Here is a 17731-nt window from a genome sequence, read left to right as displayed (position 1 = left end):
GCTCAGCCTCTGTTGTTCTTTGGGGGGGGGAGGGGTTTGTATGGATGAAGTTTCCATTGTAGTCCCTCCCCAAGAGATCATCTTTGGAAATCCCACTTTCCTGTGTCCAATCAGAAAACCAAGTTATGCTGCCAAACTCCTGAGGTTAAACTTCCCCCATAAATTGGCCTATGGGTCTGCCATGTTCCAATTCCTGGCTTCTTTCTTCTCCTTCCCTTAACTCCCACTCACCCTTCATTTACCTAGTGGTGTCTTTCTCCGTGTTACATCGAACTAACCCCTTTAAGGGTTAGCCTGACAGTCAACAGTTTAATCCCCTACTTACTCTCTTTTGGGGTTAGTCTGCTAAACTCCATGATTTTAGCTTGCCAGGCTATAGTGTGTTCCCTTCTCATGGCTTATTCCTTTCTCCTAGTTGATTGTGAATTCCACTGGAGAACTTGTCTATTCCATCATAATTGTTAAAAATCCCTTTCCTTGTTAACTATGATATTCTTTCTATTGCTTTCTCAAATCTATTTTGTAATTACTACTCCTGGTATCTAATTCACCTCTTCCTTTCATCCAGAACCTCTTCTCATAAATAAAGGTACCTTCTGGCAAAGGGAACGCCATTGTGAATTCTTCACATGTGCCTTGTGCCTTGAATTTCAAACTAGGAATTGCTACCTTGACCCCTTCAAATATAGTTAGCCTGGTACTTTAGGATTATCAATTTGGCATCGGTGTGGTGGGACATATTGAAGTGAAAGTGGATACAGAGATGGCAATTAGGCTACTGAAATAGCCCACATTTAAAATGTATCGATTACAAACACCTATTGAAGAGCTGGGGACACAAAGGAAGACCAAGTCCCTGTTGTCAAGAAGCCATGGGACAATATATAAGCAACTATGTTCAAACAATAGATCTACAAAATATTGATCTACAAAATAGCCTCTAGGGAAGACAGCATTAATTTTAAGGTCCCCTGGCCTTAGAGTGCTTCTGTTCTAACAATGATTACAAAAGTCCTCTGGTTTAGGATTATATATTAATAATATTTCTTCCCTTAGACTTTAGGGAAGATGTATTAGTGATCCTGCGACTATTGTTCTAACAATGATTTCAGGTCTTCTGGTCTTAGAATAGTCCTACAAACATAACTGTCTGTTAGTCAATGATAACCAAATTCTAGGACCATTCCTGGGTTTTATCCCTAGGCCACAAAATTAGCATATCAGTAACATGGAGAAGTAGATGAATGTGCTTCTTTCTGGTGTTTGCTAAATTCATTTGGAATTTTGCCATCTTCGATTGGCCTTACAATTACAATAAACTTTGCTTCTTGACTTGGATAAGGGTTCAAGCCTGCAGATTCTTTTGAGACACCTCATGACACCGGTCTGACCGGTGACCGCCAATATTTTGAGGTCCCTTCCCAACCTCAACATTTGGTGGCCCTGTATGGGAAGAATCTGGCCTCCCCTAAAAGGTAAGTTATCCATTTTTTTCTCCCTTAATCCTCTCCCCGAGAATTTTCAAAGCTGAAACAGCTTGGGGATAGAAAAATAGAACTAAAATAAGGTGGAAAGTTTATTTAGCCTTGTTAACCCTGTTTAAAATGTTTTGTAAATGTAATTTAGGGAATTAAGCATTTCCATCTTTGCAAGAAATTTAGAAGAAATGACAGCTAATACTATTTAGCTATTAGGAAAATTCTGAAATTCTTAACTAAGTTACTTGGAGTTATTGTCATCATGTTAAATCTAAAATTGACACTGTATGTGGAAGAAGAGGGATAAGGTGAAAGCCTTATCAAGTTCACCTCCAAGTATGAGGTATCCCTCCTTCACAGAATAGAGATGTTGTGCTGCAGTTCTCTTCTAATTGTTGTGATTCAGTTTCCCTCAGTTCTGCCTCAGTTTGCCTAATTGTTATGCCTCAATCCTCTTAGTTGCAAACCCCTCCCCCCACTCTGGTTTTTGAAGACTGATGTATCTCTCAGGGATATTTGCTCTAAAGTTATAAATTGTCAATGTGTAAACTGAAAAAGGGGTAATCTAGACTTTCTGTCTAGTCAGGCACTTTCTTAACGCCCAGTTTGTTAGAATTTATGGTCCTACCCTGCAACCTGTCAGAACTAAGATTCCTGGAGATTCCCGATCACCAGAGTTTGGACTCCACCCCTGCAGAAGTCCAGGGAGCTAAACAGGAGGAATAAGGTCGGGGTTAAAGGAAGACAGGAGTCATGGGGTAGTTTGAGTGAGGAACTGATGCTCCCATTTCTCTCAGGCTCCTTCAGGCTTTATTTTTATACTATATCATGACATATACTTTTCTTTAGGTCAACATAGTCTTCAGACGTGTCTGACTTATTGCCCTTTTTATGTTATATTTGACATTTAATATTTGAGTAAGGTTTTTATGGTTAAGTATTAATTATTGATTACATTACTCGAAGCTAATAATGAAAAGGTAAATATTATACAAGGTTAAATGTCAGTGAATTTTGTTAGTTTACTTATGTCTTTTTTGTCAATTCTATGGATTGTTTGATTCCTCTATTTCCCTGACTTGGAACCGTGTACATAGGCATTTAGGGCAATTCTTAGTTATACTTTAATCATCCTTTGGTTCCTAGACATACTGATCTTTTCTGAGTCTAAGTTGGTAAAACCATTATTTCCTAGACCTTTGGATTCTCTCCCAAAGTGACAATGCTTTCCATGGTGTTCTCTCCTTTATCATTTGTTTCAATTAGAGATTAGTTTTATTAGGACAGAATGTGCATGTGGAATCATTTCTAGTTAATATGCCCAAATTCCCCTTGTCACCAGATTTTTTTTAGATGTTTAGTGCTGTAATCAAGCCAATTATAAATAATATAGGAAATAGCAGCCCACTAATGAGAATCATGGAAGGAAATGTTGTTTCTGCATGAGTGCTATGCACATTTGATATCAGTGCTGGGCTTTGCCAATCAGCTTAGAGATTGTGGCTCCCCCCAACACACCCCCTTGCCTTTGTTTAGCTGTGTATAAATATGTCATTGAGAACTCACATTGGCTGCTAGATGCTGGCTGGATGCTGGATTCTTGGAGACTACAGTCTCATTCAGCCCTGGGACCAAACTATGGATCCATTTAGTCCCAGTAAATGTCTCCCTTTCAAATAAAACATTTAAAACTCTATCTTGCCTCAGTTTCTCTGGCATTACATCTCATATATATATATATATATATATATATATATATATATATATATATATATATATATATATATATTTTTTTTTTTTTACAAGCTAATACAGGGGTTCTCAAACTTCAGCCCACGGGCCACATGGTGGCCCGCTGAGAATGTTTATGCAGCCCACCGGGTTATGGCAAATGGGCTGAGGACGGAGACAGAGTGTGAGTTTTTGTTTTTACTACAATCTGGCCCTCTATTTAAAAAGTTTGAGGACCACTGGGCTAATATGACAAAAAAAGGTAATGACAAATGTTAGAAGGACTAGAGGGAAAACAGCTATATCAGCACAGTTGGTGGAGTAAAATCATCTAGCCAATCTGAAAAATTTGGAATTGAGCATACCATTTGACCCAGTACTAACCATTATTTGGCTTATTCCCCAATGAAATCAAAAAGTTAAAAGGTCTATGTGTATAAAAATATTCATAGTAGTCAAAAATTAGAAACTAAAGGACTACCCTCATATACTAAACAGTGTTAATCTAGCCATATGATGAAATAGACAATTTCAGAAGAAATAAAACTTATGAAATGATGCAGCCAAAGTGGATATCTCAAAAGAATTTGCAGGCCTGGACCCTCTCCTAGTCTAGGGGCAAAGTTTATTAAAAGCAATGTTGATGCCATTACTGAGTAAAGAAACAGAATAAAGAAACAACCAAGGAGATCATTATATAGCTTTCAATCATAGATATGTTAGTTAAATCAATAGCTCAAGGCTAGGAAATAATCTCCAAATGAATTGAGGGTGGTCTCCAAAAGTTGATTGTCACTATCAGATCATCCCACAGCAAAGAACTAAGTTATCTATTCAGAATCAGACAGACTGAGTATTTCCAGAGTAGGAATTTCCTGAGGCCACAAGTTAACTGACTAAGGAGTAGTCAGAGCCACTTTGGAGCAAACTTCAAAAAAAAAGTTTTACGTTTCATATTACATCAATTATACTGGAAGATTTTAGAATTCCTATCAATGCAATGATAAACCAAGAATCCAAAAATCACTAATACCCATTTGCCTCCTGACCGAAGGGATGAATTTAAAATAAAAATAATAAACTATAACAAAACCATAAAAATTCCAAGGAAAGGCCACTTGAGACAAATCTCAATTTTGTCTGTTAAATATATTAATAAGTCACCATTTTCTGTCTACAGGGAGGAGTGGTGTAGTGACTTGAGAAAAGGTTCAGAATCGCCATAGGGAATCTGATAGTTGTTCAAAGAAAAGTAAAAGACTTGACATGTAGTATTGATGACCCAATTTATATTTTTTGTGTTAGGATTCTTACAAGGTGCTAATTCACTGGAATGGATAGAGACAATAATTATCTAATTTAGCATGGTTAATTTGATCTTATAAGATGTTATGGGTCAGAACTTAAAACAAGGTACTGAGTGGAATTGAGGAGACAATAATTAAATCTAATTTAGCATTGATTTAATCCTACAACAAATAATGGTTTCCTAGTGATGAAATGATTGGTGTGTACTCAGTGGGCAGAATATAAGCAAGAAGCTCTCAGGGTCAAGGAGGACTTCAGGAGATTCAGAGTCAAGATTCATTCCAACTTCCACCTTTGTGCTGGCTGGAGACATTGGGAGGACGAGAGGCTGAAGCTTGCTGAAGAGATTCAGAGGAAGCTCTTGGAACCAAGGAGAGAGATAGGCCTCTAAGAAAGCTAACCCAGCCCAGGAAAAGATTCAGGACTTTGAAGGACACAATAAAGGATCTGGACTTTAACTCCTGGCTGCATTTGGGATTATTGAACTGAACTGAAATTAAGGCTGCCTCCAGAAGCTCCTCAAGAGATCTGCTCCAAGAGAAGGATTACAATTTAGAGAAGAGAACACTACAGTTTAGAAACAATACAAGGAGATAATATGCAAAGATTTAACTTAGGGAGTAGCCTAATCAGCAATCTTGTGACTATCCATAACTCTATAAATCAGTAAGTAGCAAAATAACTGTGCCTTTCTAAGCTAGTCAGGCTCTAACTTTTGTAAAGCCCATAAAAATAGGATCACACTCAAAGAGCAGAAAGGGACCAGAGAAGTAATCTAATTAAATCCTCTCATTTTGAGTTGAATGGTTTGCCCAAGATAACAAATCAATTCAATCAATGGGATTTGAATCCAAATACTCTTTCTACTGTAGCATGTTCCCTGGAAATGGTGGTACAATGTTTAGCACACTAATTTTTTTTTCTTTTCCTATGTAGTCATGTACTTTTATTTACTCCTATTTTATTTTATTTTTCTTAATACATGCATACCTTTCATCTTTGTAAAACCTTGCGTTTCAAAATTTTTTTTCTTTCTCCCTCCCCCATCCCACCCCTGTCCTCCTCCCCAAGATGGCAAGCAATCCAATATAAGTTAAACGTGGTGCATACTGTCACAGAACTTCAGCTCAAATTCCATCTTTGACATTTGACATTCCTTCCAGTTCTTGATTTGAATGACTGAATTACTAGCCACCTAAAGCTAAGTAGAAGAAGGAAATAGATAATAAAAAGCATTGTTGGTCTGAAAATATTCTTATTTTTTTCTTTTAGTCTGCCTCCTTCCCTAGAAAGTGTAATCCCCCCCCCCCAGGCTGGGGTTAAGTGACTTGCCCAGGGTCACACAGCTAGGAAGTGTTAAGTGTCTGAGACCAGATTTGAACTCCGGTCCTCCTGAATTCAAGGCTGGTGTTCTATATCCACTGCGCCACCTAGCTGCCCCTAGAAAGTGTAATTTTGATACCCTCAATCGCATCTTGAAAGAGACAAACACCTCCAAGTTTCAAACTTTATTCCCGATGCGGGACAGGTTCTTTTTACTCCCCAATTTGAGACATCTCTAGCCTGGGGAGACAGTCCCATTACCTTCCACCCATGTTTCACTTTTCCAGCAAGGAGAAAGGACGAGTTTGGAAAGAACACAAGATGAATACTTTGTACAATCCTTCTCCCCCTCCCTCGCCCCATTCCCCCATCCAACCTTCTTGTCACAGGAGTTATCCCCTGCATTATACTTTTAACAAACATTTCTTGCTCCTCAAAAAATAGAAAAAAACCTTTAAAAAAAGGATCCTGAACTAGGGGCTGAAGGAAGAAATGTCACAAAGGTAATGATAATTGTCACTACTGTTTCTGCTGCATAGCCTCCTTCCGAGCTGCATCCTGTAATAGCTGGGTATCAACTTCATCTGCTGGCAGCTGCACATATCTGACCACAGAACCCCGGATAAAACAGTTTTTCACTGAGAGCTGGATGAAAAGGAAAAAAAAAAAAAGCCAATTTTCACTGAGAAGTCTTTTTCCTCCACTTACTATGCAGCCTTTTTCCTTATTCATCCTCTCAACTCACCATGTGAGGATATTTCTCTGGGTCTGTAACACTGATATCTGTTAGTTTGATGTTGAGATACTAGGGAAAGGGAGAGAGATACACACCATTAATACAGAAACCAGGACCCAAGCTCCTCTCTTATATCCCTCATATTCACATTTCCCTGGGAATCTGATACAAGGCTTCATTTGTCTCACCTGGTCCACAGAGTGCAGGGTCCCACAGATACTGTGAAGGAAGAAGGAAAACTGTATTAGTTAGAACCAAACTTGGCATAAGCAAAGCAGAATCCTTCCTATCATCACCACTTTCCATCCCATTTCATGCATGAAGTACAACCACCAAATGGGTCCATGCCAAAATGTTTTCTTTACAGGTAAATCAAGGAAGCTACAGATGTCGTTTACTTCAATTTTAAGGAAACATTCCACAAAATTTCTCATGCTATTCTTGTGTAAAAAGACAGAATAGACATTAATGATGCTATATTAGCTTGGAAGAAGCTCCCTAGCAATCTGGTCTTTTTATTTAGTACCTTGGATAAAGACATAGATGGTATGTTTACTACTTTTCAAGTGTCATGAAATTGGGAGGAATAGGACAAAGCAAGGATTATAACTTTATAGGAAAATAATTTTAGGAGAACGTTTAAGGAAAATATAAGACAGGTCTTTCCACCTAATCCACCCAAATGAAGTTTAATAGGGATGTCAAATTTTATATTTGATTTTGACAAATCAACTTTTACAAGCACGAGATGAGGGATATGTAACTGTTTAAAAAAAGTCAAAGGCTTAGTGGACTAAAAGCTTAGTATAAGTCAATCTTAGACTGAAATTTATGGATAGGAATACCCTGAAACTCCAGGATAGGGAAATAGCACTACTTGTCTCTATGCGTGACCAACACCACACATAAGGGAAAAAGTGTTGAATTCTGGATAACCACATGTTTGTTAGGAAGAACATTCACTGATAAGCTAAAGGGTATTCAGAGAAGATCAAGATAAATCAAGGAACTCAAAAGTTTCAAACCCTTACAGATGAGCACATAACAGCTAATTGAGATTTGAAGTTATTATGGACATTATCCTTCTTTTAATTGGCTCTTGGGCAGACTTAGGAATAGTGGGTGGAAGTTGCAGAGGGACAAATTGATATTTGATACATGTGAGGAGCACTCATCACAAGTGGATCCAGGAAGAAGTGAGACTCCTTCCCAGAATCTGGATTCCCACTTTAAAATGCATCATAACACATCTGATTTTTGTTCAGGTAGCCAGTCTGTGGTTTCTTCTTTATCCTGGCTCCTGTAGTTTACCATCTCTCTCCTCGGCTACTTCTTTTAATTCATCAATACTACTCCCACATCACATCACCATGCTCGTGCCTTTTTTTAATGGTCCTTAGGAGGAAAACCTTTCTAAATGTGCCCTGTTTTAAGTATATTAAGCCTTCTTTTGGCACTTGTAAAATAGCAAAAGAATGGACTCATGAGGAAGACCACCAATAAGCCTCTTTCACTCCTAATTATGAGTTGTAAGTTCCTTATTAAAATAAAAATGTTCCGAAAATTGTCCCACCTTAAGCTCTTGAGAGCTTGATTTTATATAAATGCTTAGTGAAGCAGTAACAAAGAAATGACAAATAAGACCTAGTTGGATACCAGAAGGTAAAGAAAGGAGAGGGAAGAAGGTAAAACCCAATAAATTTTATCTTCTTCACAGTTTTGCCTATGAGTCACTCTGTTCTTTATACAGACCCTGGTGTTCAACCCTTACCTCCATGCTACTAGCATCACATCACAACACAACATTTGTGTTCAATAGCAATAACAAAAATGTCAAAGCACAGAATTCTTATCCATATGATCAATCCATCAGTAAACATTTATATTAAATGTTTATAATGTGACAAGCATTGTGCTAAGTGATAGGGATACAAAGAAAGGAAAAATAGTCTATTCTTAAAGAGATTATATTCTAATAAGATATGTACATTTACATGGTTAATAACATACATACAAAATATATGGAAAACAATGTGGAGGGGAAAGCTCTGGTAGCTGAGCAGGATCAGGAAAGGTCTCCAAAGATGGGATTTATGTGATATTTAGAAGGAAGCCAAAACTGGGGGTAAAGAAAATATGCTAGAAATGTTGGACTATCGATGCAAAAGCACCCAGAGAAGAGATGCTGGAATGAAGATCCAGTAGGGCACTACAGCCAGACTGTAAAACTCTTAGGAAGACTAGAGAGCAAGGAAAGGGCCAACTTGTATAAAGTCAGCAAGCTGTGCTCATTGGCCCTCTGAAAAAAGTAGTATTTCACCTGGAATCCTTTCTACATTCCTATTTCAATTCCAATATCTCCAAATTCTACCCATCTTTCAGTGTTCACATTCCCAGGCTACTAGGACTGACCTTCCCTAAGTTTTTTAAAAACACATTTTTGTACACCATATCATCTAGTACCTGGTAATATATTGTCTGGTACTTATCTTGAATTTCTTCCTTTTTGCAAGGTTTGTATCCCTCTTGACTGTAAAGCTTAAAAGTAAGGATTATGACAAATATTCTTGTATCCTTCCCCCAGTCCCTACTACAATGCATAATTACAGAAATATTAAGAAGCTTCTTTTGTCAAAAGATTTCTATGAAAATCCAGCAAAGTTGCTGCCTTCAGTTCTGCAGGAAGACTCTTCATTTGTTCCACGTTACCTCAAGTCATTCTTGAGTTCCACGACAACATCCTTTCCCACAAGTGACTTGAAGAAGGAGTAGAAGAGCTGAGAGAAGGAAAAAGGAAAAAATGAGGCAGGTGGACTAACACCTATTTTCCATTCCCTTAGTGGTGAATTCTTTCCAGTATCTCCATTTGGGGGGAAAAGCCCTCTCATTTTCTGAACTTAATTACAATGTGTCCTCCCCCATATTCAACCCTTCAGCTCTCCTCTTATGTGCAGTGTTTCATGATTAGAATATTAATTCCCCCATTGCAGGGACTTTCTTTTTGCTCATATTTGTATCCCTGATTAGCACTGTGCTAATTGAACAACCCTTAGCTGGGATCCAGTCTAATTGTGTACTGATGTGGAAAGTGTGGAATCTCAGCTGTGCCAGTTACTGGCAGTAAAATTTTGGTCAAATCAAGTCCAGTTGCCACACCTGTAAAATAATCATCTCCAAGGCTCCTTCCACTTGCAGAATTTTATTTTCTGTGGTTCTCACAAGTCCTTTCAAGTACAACCTTTATCCTTGTTGCACACCAGTACTACTCTCTTTAGGACTTAAGGACCATCACCATGGCTTTAAGTTACAGTTTATCCGGTGTCCCCAAAGTCTTATTGCTGTTTTGGACTAAAGCTTTTGGAAAATAGTGTTGTCTTTCCTGTAGGGGAGAAGTGTTTCTAAAATAGTACGAATTACTAGCCCATGTGGATTGAGGGCCGGATTTATAGTCTGAAAGACCCGAGTTCAAATCTTGCCTAGCAATGTGACCATCACCTGTGCCTGATTTTCCTCATCAGTAAAATGGGCACGATACTACCACCAGATAAATTAGCATATGTATAGGGATGTCGTTAGCTATTACTTCAATATCATGAGTTCATCATATAATAAACCACTAATCAAAGGATCATGAATTTGGAGACGAAAAGAAGCTCTATAGGAGTGTGGGGTGGGGGTTTAATCTTTTAATTTTAACCGAGGCCCAGATTAGGGGGAGGCTATACACCCAAGGTTCTCCCGAGGGGGAGGGCAGGGGCTCAAGCCCCGGGTTCTTCCCGCTGCTAGACCTCGCACTCTTCCCAGCTTCCCCGAGAGCAAGCACAAGACCGGAGAGGTGGATTCTCATACACACGCGCGCACCCCCCCCACACACACACACACCCTTACCCCGCGCGCGCACGCACGCACACACACACACCCCCCACCCTCATCCCGCGCCTTTTAATCGATTCAACGGGAAGCGGTACTTTTATGACGTCACGACCCTTACCATTATCCTCGCGCCGCGGTTCGGGTCCTGGAGAGGAGGGGAGACGCCTTAGCTCGGGTTTCGGGGAGGTGTGGGCCGCGTGAGAGGCTCGCTACCACCGGAATCCGAGCCCAGGGGTCGCGCACTATAGTAGGGCTAGGGTGTGGGCAAGTGCGCATGCGCAGCGAAGAGCTGACAGCGCGAGAGTGAGCGAGAAGGAGCCTGCTGATTTGAAGAGGCACCTACCGAGTGAGCTCCCAGTTCTCGGAGAAGGGGAAAGGAATGGAACTGGAGAAATGAGACGTACTCTGGGCGGAGTTTATATCCTCTTTCCTAGTTCCAGAATCTCACTGCGCAGGCGTGTTTTGGGCTAAAGGGGTGATATCTCTGAGGTCAATTTGGTTAATGAAAACTATTCAAACATTGTCCTGTGCTTTGAGAGGGAGAATTACTATGTACGAATCAGTCGGTGTGGGAAGGAGTTATTTGCTAAGAACATTCACTTAACATTTAATCTTCACCGGAATCCTGTGAGCGATGCAGTGCAGATGATGAGGGTCACGCGGACCGAGGCGGCGAGGCAGGGATGGGTGAGGGTCGGCCGGCCGAGGCCCGAGTTCTTAGCAAAGAGTTTCGCTAAACCCAAGGCTAAGGCAGAAAACCTTTGTTTTGTTTTTTGTTTTTTATTAATTTTATAATTATAACATTTTTTGACAGTACATATCCATAGGTAATTTTTTACATTATCCCTTGTACTCCCTTCTGTTCTGAATTTTTCCCTCCACCCCCTCCCCTAGATGGCAGGTATTCCCATACATATTAAATATCTTATAGTATATCCTAGATACAATATATATGTGCAGAACCGAATTTTTTTTTTTTTTTTTTTTTTTTTGCAAAGGAAGAATTGTATTCGAAAGCTAAAAATAACCTGGGAAGAAAAACAAAAATGCAAACAATTTACACTCATTTCCCAGTGTTCTTTCTCTGGGTGTAGCTGATTCTGTCCATCATGGATCAATTGGAACTGAATGAGATCTTCTCTATGTTGAAGATATCCACTTCCATCAGAATACATCCTCATACAGTATCATTGTTGAAGTGTATAATGATCTCCTAGTTCCGCTCGTTTCACTCAGCAAGAAAACCTTTATTGTTAAACACCAAGATCATTCTCATGAGAGAAGTGATCTGCAAAGGGTCTGGAGTGGATGTGAAATCTTGCCTGGATTGTGCCTTCCCCCAAGGGGGCTTATCTTGCTGCAGAGGATGCAAGACCGTTTGGCTTTGTAGATCAAAGGAGACATTTTGTTGGTGATTTTACATAATTTTACAGAGCTGACTCAGACCAAGCAATTTTACTCTCATCACAAGTATTAGCCACATTTCATAGATGAGGAAACAGACCAAAAGTTTTTGTCTTCTACAAGCTCAGACGGTTAGTAATGGCAGAACTAGGATTCCAAAACACATTCTATGATCTTTTCACCACAATTGGATGACCTATCTGTAATAGTTTATTTATTTTTTTTTAATAATCTTCAAGGTTGTCTTGGGCTTCTTTTTACTCTATACCATTTATCTTGTCGGCTCCTGGAGATTATCATCTCTATGTTGTTAATTCCTAGATCTACTTATCCAGTCCTAACCCTTCTCCTGAACTCCAATTTATTATCATGAGATATCTATTGGACACCTCAAAATAAATGTCCAATTTACTCTTTAAATGATGTCCTTTTCTGTTTTTTAACATTACCATTTTCATTGTATACAGAAATATTTTTAAGACAAAAAAAGAGGGAAAATCAGTATAACCAATACATTAAAAAAAAGTGAAAAAATACACTTTCCATTTCTTTGCAAAAGTAGTGTCGTCTTCTAGCTGTGTGACCCTGGGAAATTAACTTAACCCCAATTGCCTCAGCAAAAAAAACAACAACAACAAAAATAGAGTGTCTTCCCATTTCTTTCAAGCCATACTTTTTCTTTCTTTTTTTATTATAGCTTATTATAGCTTATTATTTACAAGTTATATGCATGGGTAATTTTTCAGCATTGACAATTGCAAAACCTTTTGTTCCAATTTTTCCCCTCCTTCCCTCCATCCCCTCCTCTAGATGGCAGGTAGATCAATACATGTTAAATATGTTAAAGTATATGTTAAATACAATATATGTATACATGTCCATAAAGTTATTTTGCTGCACAAGAAAAATTGGACTTTGAAATAGTATACAATTAACCTGTGAAGAAAATTAAAAATGCAAGCAGACAAAAATAGAGGGATTGGGAATTCTATGAAGTGGTTCACACTCATTTCCCTGAGTTCTTTTGTTGGGTGTAGGTGGTTCTTTTAATTATTGAACAAATGGAACTGATTGTTGAAGAGGGCCACGTCCATCAGAATTGATCATCATATATTATTGTTGTTGAAGTATACAAAGATTTCCTGGTCCTGCTCATTTCACTCAACATCAGTTCATGTAAGTCTGTCCAGGCCTTTCTGAAATCATCCTGCTGGTCATTTCTTACCGAACAAAAATAATTCCATAACATTCATATACCACAATTTATTCAGCCATGATCCAATTGAGGGGCATCCACTCAGTGTCCAGTTTCTGGCCACTACAAAGAGGACTGCATACTTTTTCTTAATTCTGAAATGTTTACTTTGTTCACATGTATATGAATTTCAGAGTTTACAAAGCCCTTTCTGCTAGAGTGTTTTAATCTCTCCCAGAACTGTCTGCTATGAAGAATAGTTTCCTTGAAGTTCAAGAAAAACACATGGAATTTATTTCAACTGGGATGTCTATGTTGGTCCTATAAGGGAAAAGCATAAGCTAACTTTTGAATTATAGTGAGGTTGTTTTTGTACAAATATTCACTGTATTGGTCCCCACCCAACAAAACCTATAAAGTGGGCCAATAATTCTTTCTTCTCCAGCTCCCACATTTTATAGCTAGTGCAATAGGCTAATTTTGTAGAACTGTTCTACATTTCTTTGGCTTTTCTTACCCTGTCTTCTCAAACATTGATGTATGAAGACACAATCACATATGTACACTAAAACTCATTTGTAAGTATACTATCCATGTCATGCATATTTAGCCAAACACAGATGTTAGTATTAATTAATGGTAATCATGCGTTTTGTTTTTGCATGTATGATGGAAGACAAATTGAACTGAACTGTCTTCAGCCTTACCTTTCCTCATGACTAGTTGCCGGGAGTATCACAAGCAGGCTTGTGCTTACTATTTTTTAATATTGTTAAGACAAAAAGGTCTAAAAAAAAAGATGACTAAGAAGCAGTTATGAGAGATGACTGAGGTTGTAGCTACATGAGAGTACAAATTATGAGAACGTGAGAGATCCAGAAACACAATGGCTATGATTTGTTAGCTTAATTGGATATGGGGAGTAAGGAAGAGTGAAGAATCTGAAATGACTGCAAGGTTTCCAGCCTGGGTGGCTAGAAGTGGTATAGGGCAATTCAACTTAAACAGAAAATTTAGGGAAGATATGGATTAGAGAGTAGCTGGTAGGAAAGGATGAATTCCTTTTTCAATACATTAAATATGAGAGATATTGGTAGCATATTTGGATATATATATTCCACAGGAAATGACTAGAATCATTGCAAGAAATTTGCACTGAGTTTATAGATTTGGGAATTATCAATGTGGAAACAATAATTAAATTCATAGAAGATGAAATCTCCAAGCAAATACATGCAGAGAGAAAAAAGGAGGCCCAGAATTTCCTTGGGAAACTGACTAGAAATCATAAAATGGATGATAATACAGCAAGGGATACAGAAAAAATTATCAGAGAGGAGAATCTGGAGTGCAATGTCATGGCAAAATTTAGAAGTAGCACAAAAAATTACAGAAAGGTTAAGGAGAATTAAGATTAAGTTAAAAATTTGTATTTAAATATTGGCTTCATTACTTATGTGACTTTGCCTAACACCCTCAGCAATCAAGCACATTCATTCATATCAATCTTTCACAGTTACCATGCTTAGAGTTCCAAAATATCACACATCTTTTCCTTTAAGCACAAATTTATTGAGCAATAAACAACTCAACTCCCTGGATGAAAAAACAAAATCCAGGGCCAGATTAAAAATAAACAGAAATTCAAATTCACCTAACTAGTCCAAAAGAGGCCTTGTTATTCTAAGACTACTATTCCAGTGACCAAACAGGATTGTGAGATGTGGAAACAGAAAAGTAATCACCAAAATCCTTCTAGGATGGTCAAGGACAATTGTGATACAGATGCAGTCAATTCAGAAGGCACAACTGGTGCTGGGAAAATGAGGCAAGAGGCAAAAAGTGGGTTAGAAGGCTCCTCAAGGTCCTCTAATCCCACATGGATAAGGCTATTAATCCACTTCCTCAATAGTGGGGCCAGAGGGGGGTCCTTTGGGAGGAACATATCCACAAGTGCCCCCCATGCCTCCCTCACATCCTTGATAGAGCTTAGTGATGATAGGATTACACACCTGCTCTAATTCTTTCCTCTTATGCTCATACTCCTCCTTCTCAGCTAGCTGATTGGACTCCAGCCAGGAAAGGACTTCTTGGCATTTATCTAACACTTTTTTCTTGTCATCTTCACTGATCTTTCCTTTCAAGCCTTCCTCACTCACTGCATTTTTCATGTTGAAGGCATAAGATTCCAGAGCATTTTTAGCAGCAACTTTCTCCCTCTGGGCCTCATCTTCTGATTTATATTTTTCTGCATCACGCACCATTCGCTCAATTTCTTCCTTGCTCAGGCGACCTTTATCATTGGTGATGGTGATCTTGTTGGCCTTGCCTGTGCTCTTATCCATAGCTGTGACATTCAGAATTCCATTAGCATCAATATCAAAGGTTACCTCGATCTGGGGGACACCCCGGGGAGCAGGAGGAATGCCACTCAGGTCAAAACGACCCAGCAGGTTGTTGTCCTTGGTCATGGCCCGTTCTCCCTCATACACCTGGATCAGCACACCTGGCTGGTTGTCAGAGTAGGTGGTAAAGATCTGGGTCTGTTTGGTGGGGATGGTGGAGTTGCGTTTGATCAGGGCTGTCATCACACCTCCTGCTGTCTCCAGCCCCAGGGACAGGGGAGCCACATCCAACAGCAACAGGTCCTGCACTTTCTCTGATTTATCCCCCATCAGGATGGCTGCCTGCACTGCTGCTCCATAGGCTACAGCCTCATCAGGGTTGATGCTCTTGTTCAGGTCTCTGCCATTGAAGAAATCCTGCAGCAGTTTCTGTACTTTGGGGATTCGGGTGGAGCCCCCCACAAGGACAATGTCATTGATTTTGGCTTTGTCCATCTTGGCATCCCGCAGGGCTTTCTCCACAGGCTCCAGGGTGCCCCGGAACAGATCTGAGCACAGCTCCTCAAACCTTGCCCTGGTGACAGAAGTATAAAAGTCAATGCCTTCAAACAAGGAGTCGATTTCAAGATTGGCTTGGGTGCTGGAAGACAGGGTTCTCTTAGCTCTTTCACAGGCTGTCCGAAGTCTTCTCACAGCTCGCTTGTTCTGGCTGATATCCTTCTTATGTTTTCGCTTGAATTCCTCAACAAAGTGGTTGACTAGTCGATTATCAAAGTCCTCCCCCCCCAGGTGGGTGTCTCCTGCAGTGGCTTTCACCTCAAAAATCCCATCATCAATGGTGAGAATGGAGACATCGAAAGTGCCCCCGCCCAGATCGAAGATCAGGACATGCCGCTCTCCCTGACTAGCTTTATCGAGTCCATAAGCAATGGCAGCTGCTGTGGGCTCGTTGATGATCCTCAGCACATTCAGGCCAGCAATCACCCCAGCATCCTTGGTGGCCTGGCGCTGGGAGTCATTGAAATAGGCCGGGACGGTGATGACTGCATTGGTGACTGCATGGCCCAGGTAGGCCTCAGCAGTCTCCTTCATTTTGGTCAGCACCATGGAGGAGATCTCTTCAGGATAGAAGGCCTTGTTTTCCCCCTTGTAGGACACCTGAACTTTAGGCTTACCCCCGTCGTTTATCACCTGGAAGGGCCAGTGTTTCATGTCCGATTGCACCACGGAATCTCCAAATTTACGGCCAATCAGCCTTTTGGCATCAAAGACTGTGTTCTGAGGATTCATGGCCACCTGGTTTTTGGCAGCATCTCCAATGAGTCTCTCCGTGTCTGTGAAGGCCACGTAGCTGGGAGTGGTTCGGTTGCCCTGGTCATTGGCGATGATCTCCACCTTGCCGTGCTGGAACACTCCCACGCAGGAGTAGGTGGTGCCCAGATCGATGCCGATGGCGGTACCTTTGGCAGATGACATGACTTTCCCACAAGCTCGGGGAAGGCTAAAGGATGTGTGTCCCTGTCAAGATGACTATTGAGTAGGGTTCTCAGGGTGAGGGTTGGGAGTTTTCTGATTACACTTGGGGAGAAAGCTTGTACGCACTGCACCACTCCCACCAGTTTTCTCCAGAATTAATGTCCCCTTTGGCAGGTTCAGTTCAATTTTCCTTTGGGTTAGAGGAAAAGGCAAAAGTGGGGCCAAGGCTCTATCGTGGGGGAGTCACCTCAGGAGGTCGTTACCTCAGGAGGGCTTTTTCCCCCGCCTCTCGTGAACATCCAGCCCTCTTCCTAAACTCTCCCCTCTCCCCTGCTCGTTTTAACTAATTATGGCCCTAAGATGCTCCCGAAGAGTCTTTCTCTCCGACACACCTCCACAGCAACGTTCGCAACGGTCTGAACTGCAGGTCCCACCTCTTTGGGACAGGGACAACCAATCACGATCCCCATAAGCCCCACCCTCCCGCCCATCTCTTCTTCCCTGCTCCGCCCAAGGCCCCGCCTCCCTCCCAGGGCGCTGGTTCAGGTCCTTCTCCCGAACTTTAGGGAACTTTCTCTGTCTTAAGCCATCGCCCCTCCCCCCCACTGTTTAGGGCCCAATCAGAATCTCCCGTAGCCTCTGCCCCACCCCACCCCCACCCTGTTCTGACTTCAGTCTAGAATTTCGTGCACCTTTCAAACTCTCCCCTGGCTTTTTCCTCTTTGCCCACGTACTAAGAAGTCATTAACGTAAACAAAGCCCAAGTCACTCCAGTAGGCCAAATGGCGCAACAAACGCTCAGCCATTTTACTTTATACTCATTCCTCAAAAGGAGAACGATCCCAAGAAAAAAACAGAGACA

At 40.5% G+C, this 17731-nt stretch overlaps 2 protein-coding genes across 2 annotated transcripts; both read right to left on the bottom strand.

The window, feature by feature from the left end:
• Positions 1 to 6010: 6010 nt before the first annotated feature.
• LSM2 (LSM2 homolog, U6 small nuclear RNA and mRNA degradation associated) lies at positions 6011 to 10841 on the bottom strand. Its single transcript, XM_074311418.1, has 5 exons — positions 10568 to 10841; positions 9286 to 9353; positions 6765 to 6795; positions 6586 to 6645; positions 6011 to 6485 (listed from the first exon to the last, which is right to left on the bottom strand). Exons 1-5 carry the CDS (start codon positions 10568 to 10570, stop codon positions 6360 to 6362), a joined length of 288 nt encoding a protein of 95 aa, XP_074167519.1. The 5' UTR covers positions 10571 to 10841; the 3' UTR covers positions 6011 to 6359.
• A 3757-nt stretch (positions 10842 to 14598) lies between these two features.
• Positions 14599 to 17420, bottom strand: LOC141566626 (heat shock 70 kDa protein 1-like). Its single transcript, XM_074311417.1, has one exon. It carries the CDS (start codon positions 16867 to 16869, stop codon positions 14941 to 14943), a length of 1929 nt encoding a protein of 642 aa, XP_074167518.1. The 5' UTR covers positions 16870 to 17420; the 3' UTR covers positions 14599 to 14940.
• Between the last annotated feature and the right edge of the window lie 311 nt (positions 17421 to 17731).

This window comes from Sminthopsis crassicaudata, chromosome 4 (assembly GCF_048593235.1).
Source record: "Sminthopsis crassicaudata isolate SCR6 chromosome 4, ASM4859323v1, whole genome shotgun sequence".
Classification (NCBI taxonomy): Eukaryota; Metazoa; Chordata; class Mammalia; order Dasyuromorphia; family Dasyuridae; genus Sminthopsis; species Sminthopsis crassicaudata.
The sequence above is the reverse complement of the archived record's forward strand: the minus strand, read 5'-3'. Positions and strand labels throughout refer to the sequence as shown.

Coding starts and splice junctions, on each gene's coding strand:
- LSM2 (XM_074311418.1), bottom strand. Junction 6,646..6,764: donor CCCTGCACTCTGTGGACCAG/GTGAGACAAATG, acceptor CCCTTTCCCTAG/TATCTCAACATCAAACTAAC. Junction 6,486..6,585: donor CAGAGAAATATCCTCACATG/GTGAGTTGAGAG, acceptor CTTTTCATCCAG/CTCTCAGTGAAAAACTGTTT.
- LOC141566626 (XM_074311417.1), bottom strand. CDS start 16,869: ATGTCATCTGCCAAAGGTACCGCCATCGGCATCGATCTGGGCACCACC.